The 24,976-nt window shown below is 42.2% G+C and overlaps 1 protein-coding gene across 2 annotated transcripts in view; it reads right to left on the reverse strand.

The window, feature by feature from the left end:
- The window catches only part of unc13d (unc-13 homolog D (C. elegans)), a 27,215-nt gene extending 3,042 nt beyond the window's left edge, over window positions 1-24,173 (reverse strand). Inside the window, exons 1-30 of one of the 2 annotated variants that reach the window (XM_036142503.1) lie at window positions 22,764-24,173; window positions 21,773-21,793; window positions 17,229-17,285; window positions 17,072-17,128; window positions 16,884-16,991; window positions 16,749-16,808; window positions 16,503-16,569; window positions 13,657-13,834; window positions 13,521-13,565; window positions 13,356-13,427; window positions 13,198-13,267; window positions 13,009-13,113; window positions 11,470-11,562; window positions 11,294-11,394; window positions 7,815-7,932; window positions 7,317-7,438; window positions 7,137-7,227; window positions 6,996-7,052; window positions 6,354-6,451; window positions 6,155-6,206; window positions 5,940-6,070; window positions 4,691-4,808; window positions 4,290-4,442; window positions 4,104-4,199; window positions 3,687-3,893; window positions 2,351-2,425; window positions 2,177-2,256; window positions 1,980-2,094; window positions 231-302; window positions 19-102 (exon numbers count right to left, since the gene is read on the reverse strand). In XM_036142503.1, the coding sequence (XP_035998396.1) occupies window positions 19-102; window positions 231-302; window positions 1,980-2,094; window positions 2,177-2,256; window positions 2,351-2,425; window positions 3,687-3,893; window positions 4,104-4,199; window positions 4,290-4,442; window positions 4,691-4,808; window positions 5,940-6,070; window positions 6,155-6,206; window positions 6,354-6,451; window positions 6,996-7,052; window positions 7,137-7,227; window positions 7,317-7,438; window positions 7,815-7,932; window positions 11,294-11,394; window positions 11,470-11,562; window positions 13,009-13,113; window positions 13,198-13,267; window positions 13,356-13,427; window positions 13,521-13,565; window positions 13,657-13,834; window positions 16,503-16,569; window positions 16,749-16,808; window positions 16,884-16,991; window positions 17,072-17,128; window positions 17,229-17,285; window positions 21,773-21,793; window positions 22,764-22,823 (2,763 nt within the window). In that variant the 5' untranslated portion in view covers window positions 22,824-24,173. Of the gene's footprint in view, window positions 1-18; window positions 103-230; window positions 303-1,979; window positions 2,095-2,176; window positions 2,257-2,350; window positions 2,426-3,686; window positions 3,894-4,103; window positions 4,200-4,289; window positions 4,443-4,690; window positions 4,809-5,939; window positions 6,071-6,154; window positions 6,207-6,353; window positions 6,452-6,995; window positions 7,053-7,136; window positions 7,228-7,316; window positions 7,439-7,814; window positions 7,933-11,293; window positions 11,395-11,469; window positions 11,563-13,008; window positions 13,114-13,197; window positions 13,268-13,355; window positions 13,428-13,520; window positions 13,566-13,656; window positions 13,835-16,502; window positions 16,570-16,748; window positions 16,809-16,883; window positions 16,992-17,071; window positions 17,129-17,228; window positions 17,286-21,772; window positions 21,794-22,417; window positions 22,711-22,763 lie in introns of those variants that run through there. The other variant, XM_036142502.1, reaches the window with a different exon arrangement.
- Between the last annotated feature and the right edge of the window lie 803 nt (window positions 24,174-24,976).

A 24,976-nucleotide genomic window follows, 5' to 3' on the forward strand; every position in this document is an offset into this window, starting at 1 on the left:
TTGTTTTTACAAACTCACCTGCTCGGCTATTTTTCTTTTAAAGAACTTCTCTATAAGCTGGTGGCTGGTCAGCGAGTGGTGAGTGAGGTGAGCCTTCAGAGTCTGTTCAAGCACAAGGGAATCAGAAAGGTCTGTAAATTAAGCCTTTTCGTTGCTGTACCTCGTTTCATTTTCATCCGTGGACCTAAAACGATAGCACGGACATCAGCAGTGTGCCGTCTACACCTCACCTTGTATTCATCGGAGTGCAGCGTCTTCTCGGGAAGTCCGTTCCCCTCAGCATGGAAGCACTGCTCAAGGCACTAAAAATAGAGAATACCCCGTGAGGCTGTGGAAGCCATTATCCAAAATGGTCAAGTGGAGGTTTGTTTGCATGCTTTTAGACGCATATGGACCTGAGCGACGCCCCGTTCCCAATCAGTAGGATTTAATGCCATCTTGGCCCACTTTTTGTAGCGTTAATAGCTTCAACTCATTTAGGAAGGCTTTGAATATGGCTCTGGAGTATGTTTAGGAGAAATTTGGGCCATTCTTTCATTTGTGAGGTCAGACACTGATGTTGGATGAGAAGCAAGTTGCAGTCTCCACTCTAATTCCTCCCATTGGTCAAGTTGCCCCAAATTGTTCACCAATGTCTTTATGGGCCTTGGTGAAGTCATTGAAAGGGCCGGTTGCACGTGTAGAGATGATACTTTTGAGTTCATGATTTCGTTTCAGCTGACATAGAAATATTGAAAAAAAGCACAGTAACATAAAAGTAGCACCCTTAGGCCCAGTTTATCTGCAAAAAAAAAACTTGATGTTGGGGTGAGTTACGCTTTAAACTCATCATTCTGCAACACATTATCTTTTTTTGGACATTTCTGGGTGGTTTTAATGTGTTGTGGGAAAACTGACATCTAGGCTACGTTCACACTGCAGCCTAAAGTGACCCAATTCTGATTTTTTTGCCCACATGCGACCTGTATCTGATCTTTTATAACAGTCTCAACAACACAGATTGGATTTTTTCAAATACGACCCAGGCCACTTGGATATGTGGTTCTGAATCTGATACGTATCTGATCTTTTCAAATGTGACCTGTGTCTGCACGGCCGGGTCACATTTATCCGACCTATACGTCACCGATACTCGACAAACGTCACTATTCTGCGTCCTGCTATGCAGGAGCGGGAAGAAAGACGACACCCATAGTGGACAACAATGAGAAGAGCAGTCAATGGAGGGAAAGCTCCAGTTAGAAAAGAAATTAATAACCGCAAAATGCGCACCAGCATTATAATCCATGTTTACTTCCGCAAACACTGAGCACGCTTGCTACGTGTGACGTCATCGTGTCCTCTTCTGCGCATGTGGGACACTTAGGTTGAACGCATTCAGTTCACACAGGAGATCACATACAAGTCGCATATATTTGGAAATGTGAACGACCACGCAAAAAAATCCGATTTCACAAAAAAATCGGAATTGAGCATTAAGACCTGCAGTGTGAACGTAGCCTAGTGTCAGGATGCTGGTACTACACAGTTTAAAAAAATGGCATTCACTACAGGAGGCAGTTTTAGCCACTTTATACAATTTAAAAGGATATATGCTTCTACTTTTTTGACATCTGCCTTTTTTGGCCCGCGGGCCTTGAGTTTGACACGTGCTCTAGAGCTTTACTCCAGTGCACCCGAGACATTGCATTAAATTAGACCTTGTGATGCGAGGCTTGCATGCAGGTGCTCGGCCATGGAAGCCTCCTCTATGAAGCTCTCTACACACGGTTGCTGAGCTAATCTGAAGACTATAAGGTTTGTGGCAATAAACTCTGCAGAAAGTTGCCGACCTCTATACACCCTCTCTGCCTCAGTCTCTGTTGACCATGGAGCATGGATACCTCCGCTGAGATCAGCTTTCTAGGCCATCAGTGGATCTGCCGGTGTAGTGAGGCTCGTGCGTGTGTGTGTGTGTGTTTGTGTGTGCGTGGACCAACCTGCAGCGTGTACAGCAGCCTCTGGCAGAACACCATGAACCCTTCTTGCTGTGAATGCTGGTTACCAACTTGATAGAGAATTTTCACAGAGTTTTGCCACAACGGAGTCAGGAGGCTAGCCACACGAGAGAAAATAAAGCACAATTTAATCTTCAGAGAAATGGACCGACAGAAGCGAAAGGAGATATGCTGAGCACCTGTTGAAGTTCTCTTGAACCAGGTTTTCGTTCATGTAATGGAGCTCCTGTTCCAGGTAGAGCATTAGAGGGGCTACAGCCTGAAGGCAGATAAGACAACACGGGACATGAGGGGAAAATAGCAGCTGTTTGTATCCGTGTTTCCAAAGAAGCTTGTTATTGAGGAGCACTCACATCCTCTGTGGACTTGGAGGGAATCCTCCGCCTGGTCGACATGCTCCGGACCAGAGTCTCAATGTCTGTGTTTAACTGAGAACGTAGACATGACTTTATCAGCTCATTTTCCTTCATTTCAAAAACAGCAGGGTACTATTTATAGTAGTGTAGCACCGATACCGATACCGGTATGGGCCGGGGCCCCGATCCAGCACTAAAATGGTGGTATCGGCATCGGCGAGTACCAACAAATAGGGCACCAATACCATTTAGATGTTTGTATGTCACTTGAATGCAGCCTTCTCTCTCCTGACTAGTATTATACATGTTATATAAGTTCATGAATGTTGCACTATTATGGCATTTGAGAGCTAAAACTCAGGGTTTAAAAGAGATTATTCAATTATTAATTTATTTTTTCTGTCTTACTGTTGCACTACTATTATACATGTTATAATTTCACGAATGTTGCACTATTTTGGCCTTTGAGAGCCAAAAGTTTATTCAACTATTGTCACCCATTCCAGGGAGGCAATAAAAAGTTCTACTACCCTAAGTAGTAAGCAGTTCTTCATCTATACACACACATCAATTTTCAAACAGATGGTATCGGTATGGTACTGGTATCAGCCAATACTGCACAGCCAGGTATCGGGTATCGGTATCGGGGCTAAAAGATGGCATCGGCGCAACACTAATTTATAGTATTTATATTTATTTATTTATGATGCCCGGGTTCCTGGTAATGGCTGAAGAAAAGTATCTTCACAGCATGATGCGGCCAACTCCTTGGATGACATGCACAGATGATCTCATGATGCGTTATGCATGTTGGCCGAAAAAGATGAAAAACTACCCGCTTCCTTATTATGGGGACCCTGTAACAACTATAGAGAAGCAAACGATGCGGCCACTACCATGTTGCCCTGGCACAACGTATTCAGGGTGATGTCCAGTATTGACTTTCCGACAAACATAGTTTTTGCTAAATTAGTTTAAAAGTCTCTCGCGTCAGACTGTAAACAAAGCTTTCTTTGTGCCACACTTCCATTCAGGCTGGATTTTTTTTTTTGGGAGTGCAAATATTTGGTTTATCAGCAAGTTCCAGGCTGTGGATTTCTTTATTTAGGAGTATCGGAGTAAAGGGGGCCTGAGTGGAAACACACACTCAACTCTCCGCTTTCTTCTTGGATTTCTTGTTTAAAACCATGTGTCGTTTTCCTTCGACTTCACAATTCGGAACAAGCCTGTGTTGGTTTAACCCAGAAAGTCCCAACAAAATACACCGAAGTCCGTGGCTGTAAGGTGGCACAGAGTTAAGGGGGAGTGAATACTTCCGCAAGGCGCGGTGTACCTGTTTCCCAAGCGTGTCCAATGCCGATCGGATCTCCTTGCAGAGGATGCTCTTGGCTTGCTGAAGCTGGGAGTGCAGCGTGTTTTCAAACTGGCTTTGCCCTATGACGCTCTGAGTGCGAACGCGAAGCCCCTCCCAGTTGAGCTGAGTGGGAAGCCGGGTCAGCACCGAGCGCAGGTGCTCCAGGTCGTTGACAACAACACACAGCTGCAGAAAAAAAAAAAACAGACGCAAGGATAAAACAAGCAAGTCACACCACATGTTGCCTCTTAGAGGCAGATACCTAGTCCATCACATACATGGCAATTGATCCTGGATATCAAACAATGCAGTACAGCTCAGTTTATGACTAAAATTGGTTTAAAGGTTTTCTGTCTAAGCAAGAAGATAAAGATTTCTACGTGAGGCTGCGCTTACCATGTTGATGGCGCTGCTGTGGTCCGAGTTCTCTGACAGCACCCGGACCCTCTCCTTTAGGAGGTGACAGTAGTTCACCACGATCTTACAAACGTCCTGAAAGCATAAACGTGGCGGAAAGAGCCGTCAGTCGTGGGGATCTAACCAGCGGCGAATCACTGCCATGTTAACGGCTGCGCGCTTTACCTCGGTGAGTTTGACCATGAGCATGAAGGCCTCTTCGGGGTCGGGCCAAGACAGCTGCTCCCACAGCTGGCAGATCGGCTGGATGCACGCGACCAGGTCTACTGCCGAGGAGCTGTGCTTTATGGGGACCGCGCCGGTTTGCAGTGGCTGGAGCTAAAGGGACCACCTGGGTTTAGTCACTACAGCACACAGCTACAATGCGGCCGCGTGATGCGCCGTGACGCGACAGTAGCCAACAGGGGCAACTATTGGCTACTATCGCGTCACAGCAGGGAGCAGTGGCGGTTCCTGCATGAATGACATCCCGGACGAGCCCCTCCTCCCTGCTCCTTTAGGCAGCGAGCCATACGACCCATCATCCAAGAACCGCCACTGACTATAGGACGATGGCGACATGTTACCTGGTCAACCTGCACGGCCCTGACCACCCGGTCCTGAGTGGTGCTGAACGCCTGGTTGAGCCAGTACGGCAGAGCGTCCCGGAAACCTTCGTGAAAGTTTGTCAGCTCAAGTAATCCCCTGGAAAACACAAACTCTTTACCTTTAACGTCGCTTGCTCTGATTAGGCTATGGTATGTTAATGTTTTTGTTTTATCTATGGTGTTTATCCACTCATAGCCACTATAACAGCAAGTTTCTTTCAGTACAAAATGCAAATCAAAATAGAAATAAAATCTGAAAACAGGGACGTGCTTTTGTTCTTTTGTTTTCTGTCTCCCTTTTCTCTGATACGCTTTAATACAATCCATTGCAACCAAATCCCTCCATTTGTGGCAGAATTACTGAATAGATTCCATCTGTGTGTAATTTTTGGCCTGTCGACCAAAAGTTTAAATCAACCTTTTTAAAATGCATACAAAATGCACCATGTGGCAGAAAATTAACAGTGCACATCCATCTGACGTCAGAGTCAGGTTTGTTTGTTTTTACAGCGGGTACAAGGACCCAGTTAATGGAAAGATGGGTGGAGCTTAATACAGGAAAAATCAGAACCGAAACCTGTGAGAGGCTGAAAGGGGAACCCTTTCAGCAGGAGACCAACCTGAAACTTATGGCCAGAGCTACAGGGGGATAGCTTTCTGATGTGTTTAATTGCCCAGTCAAAGTCTGGATCTAAATAAAGTTTAACACAATCTGACTGAGCTTGGGATGTTCTGAAACAAAAAAAAATAAATTATGAATGGGGGAAATTCTGTTCTCCATATCTGCAGAGCTGGGAGAAACATACCCCAATAAAGAGTTGAAGGCGTCCTTACAGTGGAAGGTAGTTTTATAATGTGTGATCTCAGGAGGGTTGAATACAAATGCACGCCCGCACTTTTCAGATTTTAGATTAGCAATGAATAAATAAATACAAATATAACAATAACCCTTTGCATTTGCAATGACGCTGTACTCTGCGTTTGTCCGGTGCGAAACATTCCAATGAAATAGCCGACATTAAATGTGGTTGCAAGAGAACAAAATGTGAAAGGTTTGGTAGAACCAAGGACTTCAGGAGGGTGCTGGATCATGATCACTTTACTAAAGTGTGTAGAAATGATCCCTTTTAGCAAAGAGAAACCTGAAGAAACTCCTCTAACACCAGCTGTTGGGTTACATCCAAAAAGTAGTACATCATAAGATAAACAGGCGGCGATGATTTCAAACCTTTTCTGCAGGAAAGCCTTTTCTTTGTGGATGGCCTGCAAGCTCAGGTAAACAGGAAACAGGCTTTTGGCCAGGTTCAGCTCCATTTGGCCTTCCATTTTGGATAACGTTTCTTTCACTTCCTCTGCAATCTGTGGAGGACAAGAGCCACAGAAAGTGAGGAACCTAGAGTCGATTAGTAAAGATTACGCGTTAACGGGGCATTTGCAACTCACCAGGGAGTCAAACTTCTGATAGACAACAGTAAAAACGTCAACTTGCACAGCGCTGCAGTAAAGAGAACAGATGATTAATACAGGAGAGAACCACATTACTCTAGTAGGGTTTTTATGACAACGTACAAACCTTAGCAGAGCCACAAATAGTGATTGTCCAGGCGACAGGTTTAAAAAAGGTTTTTATTGCTGGTCCTACCTGACAAAAACTCTGTTCCAAATATCCTTGTTGTGTTTTATGTCTTCCAGTACTTCTGCTATCAGCCTCGAGAGGGCGCTCCCAATCTCTGTCAGTTCCTGTGTTTTAGCAGAGTGCAGAAATTGTGTTTTCTTGGATTCCCCACACACAAACATGCTCTTATAAATCAGAACAGAGTTCAAATCTATATAAAACAGGTCAAAGATAGAGAAAGATAAAGCAGTTTTTTTTTGTTAAAAAAACCCCCCTGAGAACTATGTAATTTCCCTCCACTTCACAATTATAATTAACTTGTTGTTTGTTTATGAAATAAGGGATACAATTGATAAAATATGAAAAATACCAAAGGGTGTGAAAACTTTTACAAGGCCCTGTGTCTGGAGAGCTAACAGGCGAATACACAGGAATGTGAAGTATCAACACTTCTCTACAGGACAGATTTTTTTAGATATCAGAAAGATTTACTGTTGAAGAGACAAAATGTTATTTTAGCTGGACAGTATTGTCTGCGTCAAAAACCATCTGATGTCTAATTGTTGCATAATTGTACATTCAAATATCCTTTATAGAAATATATTATTATTATTATTATTACAAATTCAGGATATTTCTACCTTGGTAAATGAGGTGATGTGACTTTACCTTGGTCATTGGCTGATGCAAACCCCTTTTCATGTCAAACCAGACCTCCGTACCTTTCTGATATAAAAGTTAGATTTTCAGCTGAGCGATTTATGTAAAAGGAAAAGTGCACGCACAACTAAAACCGCAAAGATGCTTCACCTGTATGGCATCGTGGACTTCCTCGTGAAGCTCAAAGTGGGCTGGGTTCTGTTTCTGAAAAGCCTGAGTCTTACAAATCTGGACCAATATCCTGGGTTGATAAAGTACAATTACGTGTTGCATAATATGTGCTCATAATTAAAACATCTCTGCCACAATTTCCTTTCCAACTAGAGATACCTGAGCAGTGTGTGCAATTTTGGAGTTGCGCTGGGAGTTGGGGGGAAGATGTCTCTGTATTTGGAAACCAAACAGAGTCCGTACTGCAGGAAACCGTGAAGAGAGTCTCCAAGTTCCTGTTTCTGTCGACAGAAAGCAGCACCTTACACAACAACCGTCTGTGCTGAAACTTTAACTTCTAGTTTGTTCTGAGCTTTTAGCTCAGCAAGCACACATTTAGAAATGATAACACAAGTTCAAACAAGCTACATATGCAAATATTTTTTTTTTAACTGAAAACTTGTAGATAAAATCAAGTTTCAATGTGCAGCATCAAATAAGAAGTACTCGGGTCCTTTTCCTTAACCGTCCTTGACTTGCAAAGGATTGTGATATATGTGACGTATTTTGTTTTATATTGTATATCTCTGACGTGGTGTGCATTAAAAGTTTAAATTAGCTCAATTTTGACTGTTGTATGATAGTTTCTGTCCATGACAATGAGTTGTGCATGTATACCTGCTGGTAGGGCAGCTCCTGCTGATGCCAGTGGTACTCTATGCTGGTGAGCTGCTGGAGCAGCACAGACGAGTCCACCTCCAAAGTCTGGTACAGTTTACTGTAAGCCACCCACTTCCTGGCAGCGGTAAACACAATCACACTTGTTCAGAGCAGGCATATGATACAAATATTATTTTATGTAAAATATTCCCAGTAAAAGATATTAGATGAAAGACAGCCATTTTCAGTATGATATATTGGGTCCATAGGTACATCTAATACACTCTTTATAGACCCTTTTACACCAAGTGCGGTTTTGTGGAGTACTTATGAGTAATCAGTGTCTCAGATTGAGAATCAGGTAGAAATTCCCTCGTGGGAGGTAAGCTAAACACTGTTCAGGACAGGCTGGATTTTTGGAGAAATTCTCAATCTCAAACAGTCGACACAACATGAGTTTATGCTGTATTGATGGGATATATCTGAACTGAAGTGGGGTTTTGCTCAATGTTATAAACAGTTAATATCTTAACTGCAGTAGATAACTCTTGTTTATAATTGATATAAATCAAAATTGGTTGTATCAAGAGGTTTTAGCAAACAGCGAAAAAGCCAAAGTAGACTTCAACTGTTCTAAAAACAACCCTAAACTGGCACTATTGTAAAAGTTAATGATGTATTGTTCACTTAATAGATTTTAGCTTTTCAAGCAATCCCCTTTTATAGACAGTATTCTGAGCAGAAACGCTGCATGTTCTATTCTTAGCACATGTTTCACACAGAAAGATTTCCTCTGACCTCCATTTCACATATCAACAGTCTTCAACTCCAATGCAAATTAGCATACAATGTAACCATCATAACAGGCCAAAAGTTCATGAAATAGCATTTCAGTAAACTGCTGAGATGTTCCCTTTCAGTTCATTCACTAGGTACAACACAAAGTATGTGGCAACCCCTGCGTGGCCTAACTCAAGACACCTCCAATCTCACCTTTAGGCATCTGTCATGTGATGACAGGTGGATCACAGTCATTATTTGGTCGTTATGCTCTTCACCTCGGTGAGAACACCCTTTCCAAGATTTGGACTATCTAGCTACTGCTAGTTAGCTTCGCTCTTTCTTTAGGTTTCAAAAACTAGCTTAACCGCTCTTGTTGGAGTTAGCCACCGCTGCCTGCTGGTTTGCGTGTCTGCCCGATGAGTGGTTGTTTTGTTTTCATGCCTTTTTCCTATTCTTGGCTTTGTGGTTTGGGATGAGCACCAAGCAAAAAAAAAAAACAAACAAAGCTGAAGTCATCGTTTCATCACTGTCCTCAGGGATGCGGCTTCTTGCTTCATGGTAAAGACTAGCATGACGCATGTTTGCCTTGGAGTGTTGATGGAGCCAGATGCATGTTTGTTTCCCCTGGCTGGCTTGCAGATGAAAAGTTAGAAGTCCAATGGCCCATTTCACCTAATGCAACACAAGTCCACATCCACTTTCTCCTGTTCTGTTCAAAAACAGATCAGAAGGCACTGCCCAGTGAACATTTGTATGTATTTCCTGCATACAAATGTTCCTGCGTATATATTGAAATGATTCTGCCAGTGCTGGAGACAGTACGCAGAAGGAGACTGCTCCACATTCTAGCGGTCCCTCGTTGGCACAAATTATCAGCTTGCTTGTAGCGGAGCTCGGGGAACTCTCCACCTACTGGGGCCAGCTCTCCCAGGCAAGGGCCAGCCTACCTGCTGAAAGGTCCACTTTGTTAGCTAGAGGCCTTCCTCCAGCTGTGGTTGCAACCATTCAGAGTGCCAGAGCATTTTGAACTAGGGGCTTTTGTCAGCAAAAATACCTTTCCATTGCTCCATTGTGGATGTTTTTACATTCTACAGGAGTAGCTAGATAAAGGTTTATCCTTGTCCACAGTTAAGGTGACAGTGGTGGTGCAAGGAGTTAGAAGTTCGTCCTGTAACCAGTTCGAAAGCCCATTCCGGCCAGTCATTGTGTCCTTGGGCAAGACATTTCACTCGCATGGCAGGTGGTCAGGTTGCCCCGTGTCAGAGGGCCCAGTGGAATCTGTCAGTCTGCAGGGCACAACCTACATTGTGGTTACAATGTAAGTTATCACCGTCAGCGAACTAATGTGTGTATGAATGGGGGATTGTATTGCTAAGCACTTTGGGGTCTTCAGGGCTTGATATAACAAATTCAGTTATATAAGTGTCCCCTTGCCCTGTGACGGACTGGCGACCTGTCCAGGGTGTACCCCGCCTCTCGCCCAGTGATGGATGGATGAACGGATAAGACAGCTCCGCCTCTTGCTTTGGCAGCTACTAAGCATGTTGGGGACCTGCATGTACATCATTTAAGCTATAAAGAATGACATTCAAGATAGCAAAAATGTTCATTGTGCATAGGAAGAATGCTTTTCTAGATATCTGAAATGATTATTTGTAGGAATAATTGATTTGCGTATATATTGTTTAACGAGCCTCTATACTACGTATAATGAAACAAATGCAGCAGCAGCAGAGAAAAAAAAACATGCTGCTGTGGTTACACAGACCCAGAGCAGGGACATTTTTTTATATTGCATACATGTCCTTGAATCATGAGTACAGGTGACATCACTTCCTCTTTTTGGTTTGCTGGATGGTCCAAAAGGAAACCACACCATTGTTCATTTGAAAGTTAACCAAGGCCCATTTTTTTTTTTTCTTTTTTTTTACGTAGACCAAACTTTGCTTGTTTGATCTGTGCCAGAGGCCGGTTGAGCTGTCAAAATAGAAACAACCTGTTGCTCCATTCCTGCAAGAACCTCCACTGTTCCAATGAAACAAACCCTGAAGGCACACATGCGCACATACCATGGTGAGGTGGGGGGTGGGACATCAATCCAAAATAAAACAACGTGACTTCTATTCTGAAGCTGAAGACGTTTCACTTCCCATCCAGGAAGCTTTCTTAATTCAAAATGTATGGAGTAGTGTGGAGCTCCAAGTTTCTAGACCTGTGAGGCCTCGTTAGAGCTTAGATTCACATGTAGAATCACCCAGAACTGATCGCCCTTCACAATGGAGAGTCGTTAGGCTCGTTGTTTGCCTGGCTCTCAGAAGAAATGTTGTGGTCACATGCATGGAGGTGTGAAGTAGGGTGAAAGAAGAAAACGATTCTGAGATGCACCTGGCCCGAGGGCCTCACTTCTGACGTAGATGCACATCGCTGTAGGACATAGTTGGTTCAAGTGAAAGGCTAAAATGGCTTCAAGAACGGTTATCCTTTTGACGGCCTCTCCGTCTGGGAGTTGTCAAACTCAGAAGTTGCAATTTTATGGCAACAAGTGAGGGCATTGTCAGGTTTGATTCACATTTGAATCTGATCACATATACAGTCCAAATAAATCAGATTTATCCCTGTTCATCATGTCCAAATTCATGCAAATTACAAGGTCGTTATTTGCTTCCCGCTTAGCCTAACCACAAAAGTCTGTAAAAGGAAAACACGGGGCTTACGCCAGGTCTTGCAGAAAAGGAGAGAGGTCGTTCTGCGTGGCGTAGAGTTCAAGCAGAGTCTGAGCCTCGCCGCACAACGCCCCTTTCCACGGTGCAGAGCTCTGCGCGAGAAAACGTAGGACTGGGGTTAAAAAGGTGAAAACAGCAAGAGCCCTGAGAGAAAGTGTGTGATGCACCTGTTGCTTGGAGATGTAAGCTTCAACAAACTGCTGCAGGATCCCACAGTAGTTTGTGTAGGCGCTGCGACCGGCGCTCAGAGTCCCGTCTCTCTGCCAGTCACACAAAAACACACACAATATGTGTCCTGATAGCTGCAACAAACATGCAGGCAACAGTATTCATAGCCTCTGAACTTCAAGAATCTCACTTTTATGGAAGAGTCAGAAGAGAGTAACTCAAGCTTTACACGCCTATAAGGAAGACACACACGTATGAGTGTGTGGCGGAAAGCTAATACTGCTCATAATACTAAGCACATCGTCCCCATGATCCAACATGGTGGAGGAGCCATCTTGCTGTGGATATGCTTTTTTTTTTTCGCAACAGGGGCAGAGAAGCTGGTTGAAGTTAACTGAAAGATGGATGAAGCTTTTAGAAGCTGAAACAAACTTGAGACTTGAGGTTTACCCTCAAGTAGGACAACAACGGTACAGCCGGAGCTGTACCGTTCAGTGAGTTACAGCAAAGCATGCTCATGTGCTAGAATAGTCCAGTCAAAGTCCAGACCAAATCCTGTGAGATCTGGGACATGGCCTAAGAGTGCCAGACGCAGATGTGCATTTAATCTGACTTTTGCAAAGACGAACCCAGCAACATTTCAATCTCTGAATCAGAGGTCTCTGACTTCAGTCCTCGAGAGCCACTGTCCTGAAACTTTTGGATGCATCCCTGCTCCAACACACCTTAATAAAAAGTCTACTTTTAAGACTAGGCTTAAAACTTTTCTTTTCGACAAAGCTTATAGTTAGAGTGGCTCATGTTACCCTGAGCTACCTCTATAGTTGTGCTGCTATAGACTTAGGCTGCTGGAGGACATCATGGTCTATCTTTCTCACTCTGCTGAATTCTCCTACTGTTCTCCAATTTGCATTGCTTGTTATTATTTCAACTTCTAGCTTTTGGTTCTTTTTTCATTGATTTTTCTCTTCGTAGTAGGTACACCTGGTCTGACGTTCTGTTAGATGTGACATCATCCAGGGGAGACAGATCATCCGCTATTACCACATTACATAGAAATGATTCCTGGGTCAATGTGTGCTTCTGTGCTTTTTGTGTCTCTGCTCTGTCTTCTGTAACCCCAGTCGGTCGAGGCAGATGACCGTTCACACTGAGCCTGGTTCTGCTGGAGGTTTTCCTCCCTGTTAATGGGGAGTTTTCCTCTCCACTGTCGCTTCATGCATGCTCAGTATGAGGGATTGCTGCAAAGCTATGGACAATGCAGACGACTGTCCACTGTGGCTCTACACTTTTTCTGGAGGAGTGAATGCAGCTTGTCAAGACTTGATGCCATTTGCTGGGTTTCCTTAGGAAACATTTTGATCAATCTGTATGTATGATTTGATTAAAATTTGACTTGCAATGATGTGTGTATTGAATACTGTGCTTTATAGATAGAATTGGATTGAACTGAATTATTCACAAACGTGGAAAATGCTATGCTGTCCAACATGATTCCAACAGCAAAGTGAGACACATTTCTGAGGATATTCATTTACAGCTTTGTGAATGAACTTGAGGAAGAGGTGACACTGGCCGCGATTAGGATACGTCTCCGTTCTTGGCTCCAGATTGTACCAGTTGTCCTCAGTGCAGTGGAGATCCTGTAATGTTGTGACACAGTTGGGTTTTAGACTGAAACAGACATCTAGAGTAAAATAGGGAAATAAATCAAGAGCTTTTAATACCTGTAGTTTTAAGACAATATTTCCTAAAAAGTCATCTGTGCCTTTCTCCTTTTTGGCCTCCTTGATCATCCTAGGCAGAAAATTGGTAATTAAAGCAGGAACATTTGTCAGAATGTATTATTCAAGCCATTAAAGAAGTCTGAGAAAATGTCAAATACCTTCTTAAACTATTAAAGTTGGTTTTGATGTCTTCCAGTTTCTGAGTGAGAGACACCTCTTCATCTTTGTCCCTGCAAGGTGTGGGGACATATGTTGGGGACAAGTGAACATATCTGAATGTTTAACTAAATCAGACAAAGTGAAGGTATTTGTGCTCTTCTCACCACATCTCAAGATGGAAACTAGCCCTCGTCATATCTTCAAAGTCTCTAATGAAGAAGAAACGAACAAAAATAAATAAGTAGGGACCCCCCACCCACCCACCAATTTATCAGAATCACAGCACAAGTTTGAACTCACAGCACAAAGGTTTGGTTCCAAATAGGGTTCAAGGTCTGCTTTTTGATATCGGTTTGGTAGATTCTCTCATGGGATACTGTGCCCTTCACAACATATTTGCTGGGTTTGGTTTTCACTTTGCTCTTTTTCTCCTCCTCATCTTCCAGTACCATCAGGAGGCAGTAAGGGTCACTAAAACCTGCGCGCACAAACACACACATACAAACACACGTGCACGCACACACAAAAAAACCCACAATCCATTCTTTGAAATAGGCAATACGTCAGTCTGCCCTCAAAACACATTTCAATTAAATTCATGTTTGAAAAAAAAATAATTTGTACATCTCACAAGTGAATTTTTAAGTATTAATGTTTTCAAAAAACAACATGGGCAAAGCTATCAGTAACAACATGCTTCTTCTACTGATATTTTGTGTTTTAGTCCACTTTCTACAAAGGAAAGCAAATGATGATTCAGAAGGCTCTTCCAACATCAGGTGGACATGCCACTTCACCATCTGTTTAAGTAATTGCAATTACATGCAATTGGCTAATGCAATTGGCCAAAAGCAATTGCAATTGGCTAATGCAATGCATTAGCCAATTGCAGGCAGCAACCAAATGCTTCTAGGCATGAGGGTAAACTCAAGCATCAGAATGGGCAGACAAGGGGGAGTCAGTGACCTAGATCATGGCGTGGTTGTTGATTTAAGACAGAATGGTCTGAGTATTTTAGAAACTGCTGAGAGTGTCACTCACAAACATCTCTGAGGTTTAGAGAGAAAGGTCGGAGAAAGAGAAATATGCAGTGAGCGAAGCTTGTGTGGACAAAAACACCTTGGGGATGGGCAGACTGGTTTCAGATATCATAGAGACAACAAATAGCCACTCGTTACAAGCGAGGCATGCCAGTTTACCATCTATGAACGTAAAGGAAGTTGAATCCTGAAGATGATAGGCTACAGCAGCAGAAGACCTCGTAGCCCCACTGTCAGATAAGAATAGGAAACTGAGGCGTGAACATTTAGATATTAGGGTCAGAATTTGGTGACAACATGAAAGCACGGATGGACCCTGCATGATATAAACAGTTAAGGTTATTGTAGGTGTTGGAATGGTATGGAATAATTAGCCTAATTCGGCCTCCTTAATATCAACTCAGGATTGTTTAAATACCATAGTCTACCAAAGTCTTGTTGCTGACAATGGTGCACCCCTCTTCTGATAGCTAATTCAGAATAAGGCAAGGCACATTTATTTGTATAGCACATTTCACTAACTACAAATTGTTGTAGGTGGATAATGCACTTAGTCACACAACTCAGCTTTGTGGGAACAGGAGCTTCACTTTGTGGATGTGCAAACAACAAATCTGCAGCAAAGGTGTGATGCTATCATGTCAATATGGATACAAATCTGTGAGAAATCTTTCCAACACATTTTTGATTCGCACGATAAGAATTAAGGCAGTTCTAACCCAACGTGGCACCAGCAATGTGTAGAGTGGCCAGTTTGTGTAAATCGCCAGCACACTAAGTAAGATAAAGCCAAGCTTATCAATCTGTGGTCATACAAATACCACTGAGGATAGATATGTTGGCTTTAGTGACACTAAGACCTGGTACAAGTAAAAAAACAAATCTGTGGAATATGCTAATTGCTGTTATCAGTGACAAACTTTTCATTTGGATTTTTCAAATCCAAACAGTCCAAAGGAATTGCCAGCGGTTTACGCCATTTTCTAATACATGGTGTATTACTGAAGCAATCACCTACTTAAATGGAAAGTTCAGATGTTTTGGACATAATGGGCTGCACAAGCAGGCCAGTGATTGACCGTGTAAGGCCCATTTCCACTGGCTCGTACTGGGGATGAGCAGCAAACATAAACCGAGCCGGGCAGGCGAAAACGAGAAAGGCCAATGGATCTGGGCCTCATGTAGAAGACTTTATTAGCTATAATCTGGCAGATCTAGACGCATTAGGTGGTGTTATCACCTAAAACAGTTTAATGGAGGGTTTGTATGAGGCCAGGTGGTCATCTCATGGAAATGTCCTGATGTACAGGTGTTAAAGTGGGTTGACGCCGGAGCTAATCAGCTCTAACATCCTTCTATTTCCCCCTAGCCAAGCATACCAGCTCTTTGTTAATCTACCATTTACCGCTCATGGGCTCCATGTTTAGTAATATTATTTTCAGTGAACGTAAAAATTAAAGATATTTAATATGAAAAATTCTCATCAAAAACTCAGGGCCATAAAAAAATCTGTTCTTTTTGAAATCTGTTCTCTGAACTAACACAAGACAACAAGACAAACATGCAAGTCAGTCCTAAAGAGTTAGCTTTAGCCACACATGGAACAAGGAGCCCAGAAGGCATGGGCCACTAAGGTAAGAAGGCATACCAAGGTTTAAAAAAGTAACAATTTAAAAAAAAAAAAAATTGTAGCAGTAGATTTTTTACCCTACTGCTCCCACAGGTTGAACTCCCTTTAACGGGATCCCCCTAGAAAGTGTTGGAGTCATCGTAGTTTTCTCAGACTGTGTGGAGTATAAAGTGTTTTGGCAACGGCAGATGGTTATATTACCATTCTGTTGTTTAATGGAAAAGAAAATTCAGCTGTTTGGAAATACTTCCACTCAAAGAGACCCAAGACAGTAATGGTGTAGAAACTAGAGGAGCACCACCTATCACCCTAATCTAATCTAATAGCAGGGTAGCTATTAGCAGGTATTCTGTGTCTAAATCATGGGGATCATAAGGACCAAAACATAGACTGACTTACAGTAACTGTTGAGATCATGTGCAGATATTTTTAAGAGATGCAAAGATCTTGACTGTAGAGGGCAACAAAGAACTCACCACTGACGTCTTTTCCTAGGATTTCCTTAGCTTCTTTGACGGTGACCATCAGGCAATATACCGGCGGCTGTGGGGGGTTTCAAGATTTGTCAGACACTTGGAAAATAGAGCAGTAGCAACTATTCCAGTGACGCAGTTTCCTGCCAACGGTATGTTAAGATTCTTCACTTGAAATCTATAAATAGATGTGGGGGTCTCAAACGGTCTATTGAAAGGAAAAAAAGCATGGCGATTTCCTTTTCTCACCTCCGTGTTCTGTACTTTCTCCATCAGACTGTCGTGCTCTGCTTCTGTCATAGTGAAAGCCTGGTAGAGGGAAAGGAAAGAGACGTCAGTCATCGGCCAAACCGTGCCTGTTGTTCTGTGCTAAAGGGGAATTACCTCCCGGATGTACTGGTGAAGCTGGCTATCTGTGAAGACCTCAGCTGACGCTGGTTTACCCATCTTATGGACGATGGTGTACAGAAGCTCCTTATAAAGAGGGTTCAGCTATGGATAGAAATCAACCTTAATTACAATAGGTGGCATAATACCATTTTATTCCAGCTAAAACAAAGAAATGAGCGCACCTCCATCTCCTTGTGTCGTCTTGCTTTGGCCTCTGGATTTTCATCTTCTTTCAAATCCTGGAACAAACACAAAAGTTTACTGCCTATTCTGCTTGGGACCAAAGCCAGTCTTAGAAACTGATAGACGTATAACTCAAGATCCGAGTCTGTTATTCACCCTCCTGTCTCTCTGTCGCCTCGTCACTCCGAGCTTACGTGAATGGATGGGGGAAAACTGTTAAGAGACAAGAAAAAAAGTTAAATAAAACGGTCCTCTTTAAAGCAAATGTTTCAATTCAGCACCTTGTGACCTGTTAAAAATATCAATAGCTTTTAATAATTAATAGTTTTGCGCATATTCTGTAAAAGCTAGCTATTTCGTTAACCCGGTGCTAGATTTTCTGGAATGTGAAGGCACGAGTTGGTTAATGACATTGTTTAACAATAGTATAATATAATTGCTGCTAAAATAATCTAACACATGGATTATTGCAAGGATAATATTTGCCATAAGATTTATTTGATTTTTGACAGAAATGTGGAATAAATGTAGTTTCAAGTCTTCGTTGTGCAGAATATCATAAAAATGTGTTGTTCTATTAGAGTAGCACTTAGAATATAACAAACAGACATTAGCTACGTCTTTACTAAGACTACACAGTTGAGCAGCCAGCCAGTTGTTTTACAGACAGGCTGCTCATAGTTTGCCAATAGTTGTTTTGAAATAGTGTTTCTGTACTAAGAATGATTGGTGGTGCTGCTTTAGTTTTCATGTCTTGACTATTTTTTGTAGCAACTTCAAATACTTCCAAACAGCCACATTTGTCATTGTTGTGAGGGAGGGGAAAGTTTAGGAGCTTTCTTTCAGCCACCTGACCAGCAGCGTGCAGCTGAATATGGTTTAGGGGTAATGCTGCGTTACACCATTCTCCGTGGAGCCAGAGAAAACCGCATCTCAATACCTTTTAAACTGTGCAAAATATATAATAGAAGATATTTGAGGTTTTGAAACAGAATTTTGTTTCAAAGGTTTGGTCCCTTTACATCCGTAAATCGGAACATGTCCTGTGAAAAAAAACAATTTCTAAAAAAAACTGCGAACCTCCGCAAAGTGTTTCCATATTTTGTATCCTAACCTGAGGCATTTCCTGTGAATTGCCTTGATAGATATTGTAGGAGAAGCCATGCCATTTAGTACAGTTAAAAAAGGTTGCCAGGGACTTACAGCTTGCCATCCTTTAAAGCTTAAATTGACACAGTAAAACGTCCCTGTGTCTACTGGTTACATTGAAAAAAAAAACATTTTAGGTCTACAGCCATTGTTTATGCACGCTGGGGTGCACAGTAGCAAAGTTAGTAGCAGTGTTGTTTTGCAGCAAGAAGATCCTGGGTTTAAATCCCTTTCTTGGGTCTTGCTGCATGGGGTTTGCATGTCCCCCCCAATGGATGTTTGGGCCCGCCGGGTACTCCAGCATTGTCCCATATTCTGAAAACATGTCACTTGTGATAGGTCTCTCTAAATATATATATATATATGTGTGTGTGTGTGTGTGTGTGTGTGTGTGTGTGTGTGTGTGTGTGAGTGTGAGGCACATGCGCAGACGTTTTTTGGGAGCAGTTGGTCAAGCCAAAGGAAGGTAACCCATGGCCATATTTATCCATAAAATAACAGACTTTTGTAGCCTCTGTTTTTTTTTGCATTATGCTGCAAAGTTTGTAAAATGGACTAAAATGTTAAGATGTGCATAATAGTGTGGAATAACTTATTGAATCCCCATAAACCTGAGAACATATCATACATTATCATGCTGTTTTCTGACAGAGTTAAAGCATCACACTAATAATATATCATTAAATTGTAAATGGACTGGATTTATTTTTAGTCAGCTCAAAGAGCTTAGTTTGTCTTGTTCCCCTATCCGTTCCGAATTAAACGCTGAAAAGATTATGTCTCTAGCGCTTACGGTTCACGAAATATCAAGTGTTGTTTGAGGCAATGTTCTCCATTATAATCTAATTGGACATAGTCTGACCAAAAGTGTCTGCACTTCATTAGACTGGCCAGCTGCAGGCGTGAGTGAGACAATGTCCACATCCATTCAGTCACACTCACTAACATGCACGAACTTAAAGATAAGTGCCTTGCCCTGGGGCACATCAACATGTGAATGGGGGGGGGAAGCTGGAATCCGCAACCTACCGATTTCAAGACGACTAACATCAGTTTACCTCAACAGACTGTCATGTAGCTGAACTTAAGGGCTGCCATTGATTTCAAATCAGAAATCTACTTTAGTTAACGATAACAACGGTCCTGTTGTTTTGCTAATAAGATCAAACAGACAGCTAAATAACATTTTTGCTATTCATTATGTTTTGTATGCTGCTCTATCTCATAGAGCATTACATTTAGTCTTCTGCTTATATTAGCTTGTGCCCAGCAACATGTTGCTTTAACTGGTGAAGCATGATTGCTCTCATAAATGCAACTCTTTGACTAAATGTGACTTTTCCTACACAGAAAATAGAGTTTTGGCCTGGATGTCGTAATGATAAAATATTGTATGCATGTTTCTTTGTTCAACACCTGACAAAAGTAGTGAACTGGTCCAATTTGTAAAACAGTGTCAATTCAAATAAGGACAGTGCTTGTAATGATGCAAGAACATAGTTTTCAACAGGACTGTCTGTGATTGGTCGTTCTTAAGTTTTGACTTTCTCTCTTTTTAATTGGCAAGCCCCACCAGTATTATCTTTTTATCTGTGGGTAGGTGAGAGATAAGTTACTCTGGGACCATCCGCTGTCTGTGACAAGAAATGCACGTAATCTGCACACTTGCTGCTGGCTGTTCTTCTAACGCCGTCCCTTGGCCGACCTGGGTAAAGGCAGGTGCACAGCTGCTTGGCTTGGCTATCAGATAACCTAAAGACGGACTGGCCATGCTGGTCTCATGCCAACCTACGTGAACAGAACCATGCAGAGCGCTCTGAACAGAACAGGTCTCTCCTGCTCTAAACGGATCCAGCTATCAATCGGGGTCTCACCTCCACAGCAAGGCTGAGACTGAGGCTGTGGTTACTGAGCCCAGCCCATCTAATAAAAGTGTTAGCCCGCAGGTTGAAAGGAAACAGCGTAGATGCCCATGAAGACCATATGAAAAACATGTCTGTGTAGCACAAACATTCTCATCAGAGTCTGGGTTTCTTTCACACCATAGCAACAGCATCACACAATAAAACTAATTTAGGGATCAGTGATAAAATGGGATCAAAACAAATTGAAATGCAATCAACTCTTGGTCCTTTCCACTTCCGCCCCTATGATGGATATGGTCCTGTGTGCTCTCCTACACTTCCATGTGTCATATATCAGCTCCTTGGTTTTGGAGGCACTGAGAAAGTGTTTTTTTTTTCCACCACGTGTGTCCAGGGTGTATCGTGCCTCCTGCCAAAACACTGTTAGAGAAAGATGGATTGAATTCATATTCCACTTTTCTAGTCACACTGACCACCAAAAGCGTTTTACCCTAGAGCCACTTTTACCCATTTGCACTCACAACCATGCACACAATCATAAATACGCAGACAGGAGGAAGGTAGAATTGAACCTGCAATCGGATAGTAAGAGAACTTCCACTGATCAATAGTCGCCCCCATGCAACACAGCACAAATAAGATGCAATAGATGGTGGATGGATAGATGGATGGATGTTAGCAGCGGTGAGGGGGCAAACCAACCAAAACCCAGGACATGTGCACCTTAAGCTTTATATATAATACAAGGCTTAAGGTGGACGTATCCAATACATGTTCCAACATCTGTTGAACTGGCTCTAAGGTTTACACACGCAGACAGAGTTTCAATATTTATCATCAAACAATTGTGTTTGCTCTATTTAAATCATAGTGACAAGAACAACTACCCAAATTACTCTGACCAAATGTTTACATAACCTACTAAATGAGGTCTGGTAGCAAATATACAGTTGGATACGCATGAGGGCAAAAGGTCTGTCAGTGTCAGACCAACAACAATTTCACCTGCAAATTGGAAAATTGGGTCTGGATGCGAGGAAAACCTAACAAATAATTTTGATAAAAAGTGACGTCCCTTTTTCAGGTATGCCCAAAATGAGGCTCTTTGGAGAGGAGACCTTGAGGTCTATCATGAGAAAAGCAGAGGACCTCTACGGAAATACACCAAGGAGGATCCCTGTTTGGGAATGTGTGAGCTCCAAAGTGTCGGGAAGTTTTGGCCAAAACCGAAGGAAAATATAAATGCAGCAAGTTATCTGAAAATACTGGAGAAAAGCTGTCACTCATCAGCTCTGAATGATGCCAATGATCCAAAACAGCGCACAGGTGACTTGCCATTGGCCACAGTGGGAAACAGCGGTCATCTGAGGCTTCTGCCCTGAATATCATAGAGCCACTTTGGGCAGATCTCAAACATGCAGTTCATGCAGGACTTTAGTGAGGGTCATTTGGAGCAGTTGTCATTGTGATTTAGAAAGGGCAAACACAATAGTTTGATAACAAATGGCTTTACCCAACCACTAACCAAGAGTGACGGAAACATTTTGCTTTTTACTGTCATGCATAGCAGAAAAATGGGCCAAAAATATAGATAATCAGCAAGATATATATAAACTCATAAGCAAATCTTTGTCCATTTTGACAACCGTAGTTCCTAGAAGATGTTGACTGGTGGATCTTATTTACCTGCCTGTGTGCGCCTTGTTCCTGGAAAACAATTGACAAGAATACGCATATTAGTACAAATAGGGAAACTGCACATTTTATTAAACATTTTTACTAAATAAAAATGAAAAGAAACCAAAGGCCCACATCATTTTGCTGTTTTACAAGATCTGTCCGTGCTTTTAAAAAAGTAATCAAGTTAGACTTGGGCTTCTAATAATGCCTCACTCGCAGAGTGGGAACTTCCTCTATTTCTGATTATGAAAATGATTTGGAGGCAACTGTGAGGTGCTTAATATTCGAGTCAGGAAAAAAAAAAAGAAAGAAACAGCTGAACAGGGAATCTCACATTTTAAAAATAAATATGCAAATACACACGGAGGCAGCCTCTTCACACACATGCCCCAGCAAAACTTTTGTTTCAGGATGTTTTTTTTTACTGTATGAAGCAGGACTACACTGTGAAGATGCACCGTGTTTTATAAAAAGCCTTTTAGCTTATCAAACAGCACTCTCCTTCAAATATCAGTACTCTCCTTCAAATTATAAGGCAAAAAATAATAAATAAATTAGATAACATGGTTTGAAGTGACTAAAATAAGATTCATTTGAGAGTATCTGACCTAAATATAAATCTAAGAGCACCATGAATCATAGTCATCAGACCTCCAAATAGCCATCAGGAGACGGTGACTCGATGCGTGGCTGGACCGTTTGATGCCTCAAACAGTACATGTTTTTGTTTCTGCCGGGGGTTTGCAAAAGGACATAAAAACTGTAAAAGTTACCGAACAAACGCTGAAGCCGAAACATTTTCCGGACCAACGTTATCTGTGCTTTTGATCAATACCAGATCTCAATGCAAACTACCAGTTGGCAACGAACAGACAGCCACAAAACTGAGGCGCCCCGTTGAGCTGTACACACACACACACACACACACACACGCACACACACACACACACACACACACACACGCAGCGGTTCATTATAGTGGATCGGTGAACTTTACCTGTTCAGGTGTTTGCAGCAAACCCTCTCCTTTTCTCGTGTGCTCACTTTGACCTGCCATGGTGATGCTTCTATCTTATCCCCAGGCTCCTTCCTGGTGAGCTGGTGTGCTCTGTGTGTGAGGTATGGGGAAGCAGCGTGTGTTTGTGTGTGTGTGTGTGCATTTCGATGTCACACAGCAGCCGGAAGTCATCACTTCCTGTTGAGGCTGGTAACGTCAGTGACTGTGACTTAGGAGTTTTTCTTCGATTATCTCTGAATACAAAACCCGCAGGGCTCGCGCTCCAACGTACGTTTCCACGCAGAAATCCCCTCCTTTCAGGCAAAAAAGGATTCCCAGCTAATATTTTGTTTTGTTTTTGTTAAGGGCACTGACCTGCTGGTAGTAGTTGGGTGTTCAGCTGTTACATCCTGACCACAAAATGAAAACCTTGTGTCACCGAGGACTGAATACGACTAAAGTAGAAGCTGTTTGTTACAACAGACGCACAGACCACAGGAGTGTGAGAAACGTTCGTTTTCTTTGAAACTTTTAACAAACGTCAAAGAAAATGATATAAAATTGTTGACTAATTTTATATCATCAACAAAAAAACTCAAACAGAATTCTGTTATTCTCCAGTGCGGTGCCTTTCTAGAGGACTCAATGATTCATTGACATGGCATTTTGTCGTGTTAAAAAAGTACCTCAGCACTGAAAGAGTTTGATTTTTTCGTATTTTCAAAAGAATATCCAAAAGATATTGGTGCACTTAGCCTCTCTGAGACAATACTGCGTAGAACTACCTCTTGCGGCCACTAAATTTGCTCGGTATATAGAGTATGTGTCTACCAGCTTTGCATATCTGTCCTTCACCCATTCTTGTTAGGAAAATAACTCAAGCTCAGTCAAATTGCACGGAGAGCATTCGTGAATATCATTTTGTGGGCTGTGCCAGAGATACTCTATGTGATTAAGGTCTGCTCTTTGACTGGGCCATTCTGACATATGGATAAGCTTCCATCTAAACAACATGTAGCTCCAGCTGAATGTTGAGGGTCATTGGCCTGCTGGAAGGTGACCCTCCACCCCGGTCAAAAGCCTTTAGCAGCATCTAATAAGTTATCTACCAGGTTTGCCCTGTATTTAGTCCTTGCATTAACCCGACCAGTTACTCCTTGAAAACCTGAGATGTGCAGAGGCTAGTGGCTCCTTGTTAATCAGGACCACTGTTTACTACAGCTTTCCCATTAGGGTCAAGATTACATTATCAAGTCATTCTTTACTATTTTATTAGTTGCTTTTGGCTTAAAATTTTCAATTTTATAATTGCTTTCTTTTTATGCGATGCATAAATGTGTCTATCTCTGCTGTTTTTCTGCACCCTAAATGCACGGAGGACGGCAGGAGCATCAATGCAGAACTTTCCTCTCAGCAAACAAACTCAGGAAGTCGTTATCATCTCTGCTGGTTTTTTAGTGTCTTTTTCATTCATGTAAATTGTCTGTGTTTTTAGCAGTATTTTTTCCTTAAGTTGTAAACTTGCTCTTTGCTACAGTACACCTGGATTTCCTCTGTGGGATAATAAGGGCCTTTCTATTCGATTCTATTTTATTGTAGTTTTATTGCAACTTTACCTTCATTCCTTTATTTTCTTGTTAAGCACTTTGAGCTACATTGTGTATAAATAAATAAACTTGCCTTTTCCCTGACCCTGTTAAGCATTCCTACAGCTTGATACTGCATCCATCATGTTTTGCCGTGGAGATAATTTATTTATTCATTTATTCAACGCGGACGTAACAGATACATTGGGTGACCAGATGTAGCGCTTAGGTGTGTGAGCACAAGTGCTAGTTTTCCACATCAGTCCATAAGGGGCTTTTAGGACAGGATCGCAATTACACTAAATCTAGAGAGAGAGAAAAACAGTGCAATGAAAGAGACATTTCATTTATTAATAATTGTGCGAACAAGTCTGTCCTGACTTCAAACACTATTTTAATCCTCTGTTAAAGACGTTTGTATCAGGCTGTTGTTTAAGGCCAGAGGGGGGAGAGAGTTCCACAGTTTGGGTCCTTTATAGGAGAAACTGGACTGACCAAAAGTTGTTCTGAACACAGGGACAACACAATCCCCACTGACTGAGGCTCGAGTAGATGGTGTCAGCGAGCGCTGACGCATATTGACAATATTGATGTGTTCAGGGTGCAGTCTTATTGTTCCACCAACAC

This window comes from Fundulus heteroclitus, chromosome 10 (assembly GCF_011125445.2).
Source record: "Fundulus heteroclitus isolate FHET01 chromosome 10, MU-UCD_Fhet_4.1, whole genome shotgun sequence".
In the NCBI taxonomy this organism is placed as follows: Eukaryota; Metazoa; Chordata; class Actinopteri; order Cyprinodontiformes; family Fundulidae; genus Fundulus; species Fundulus heteroclitus.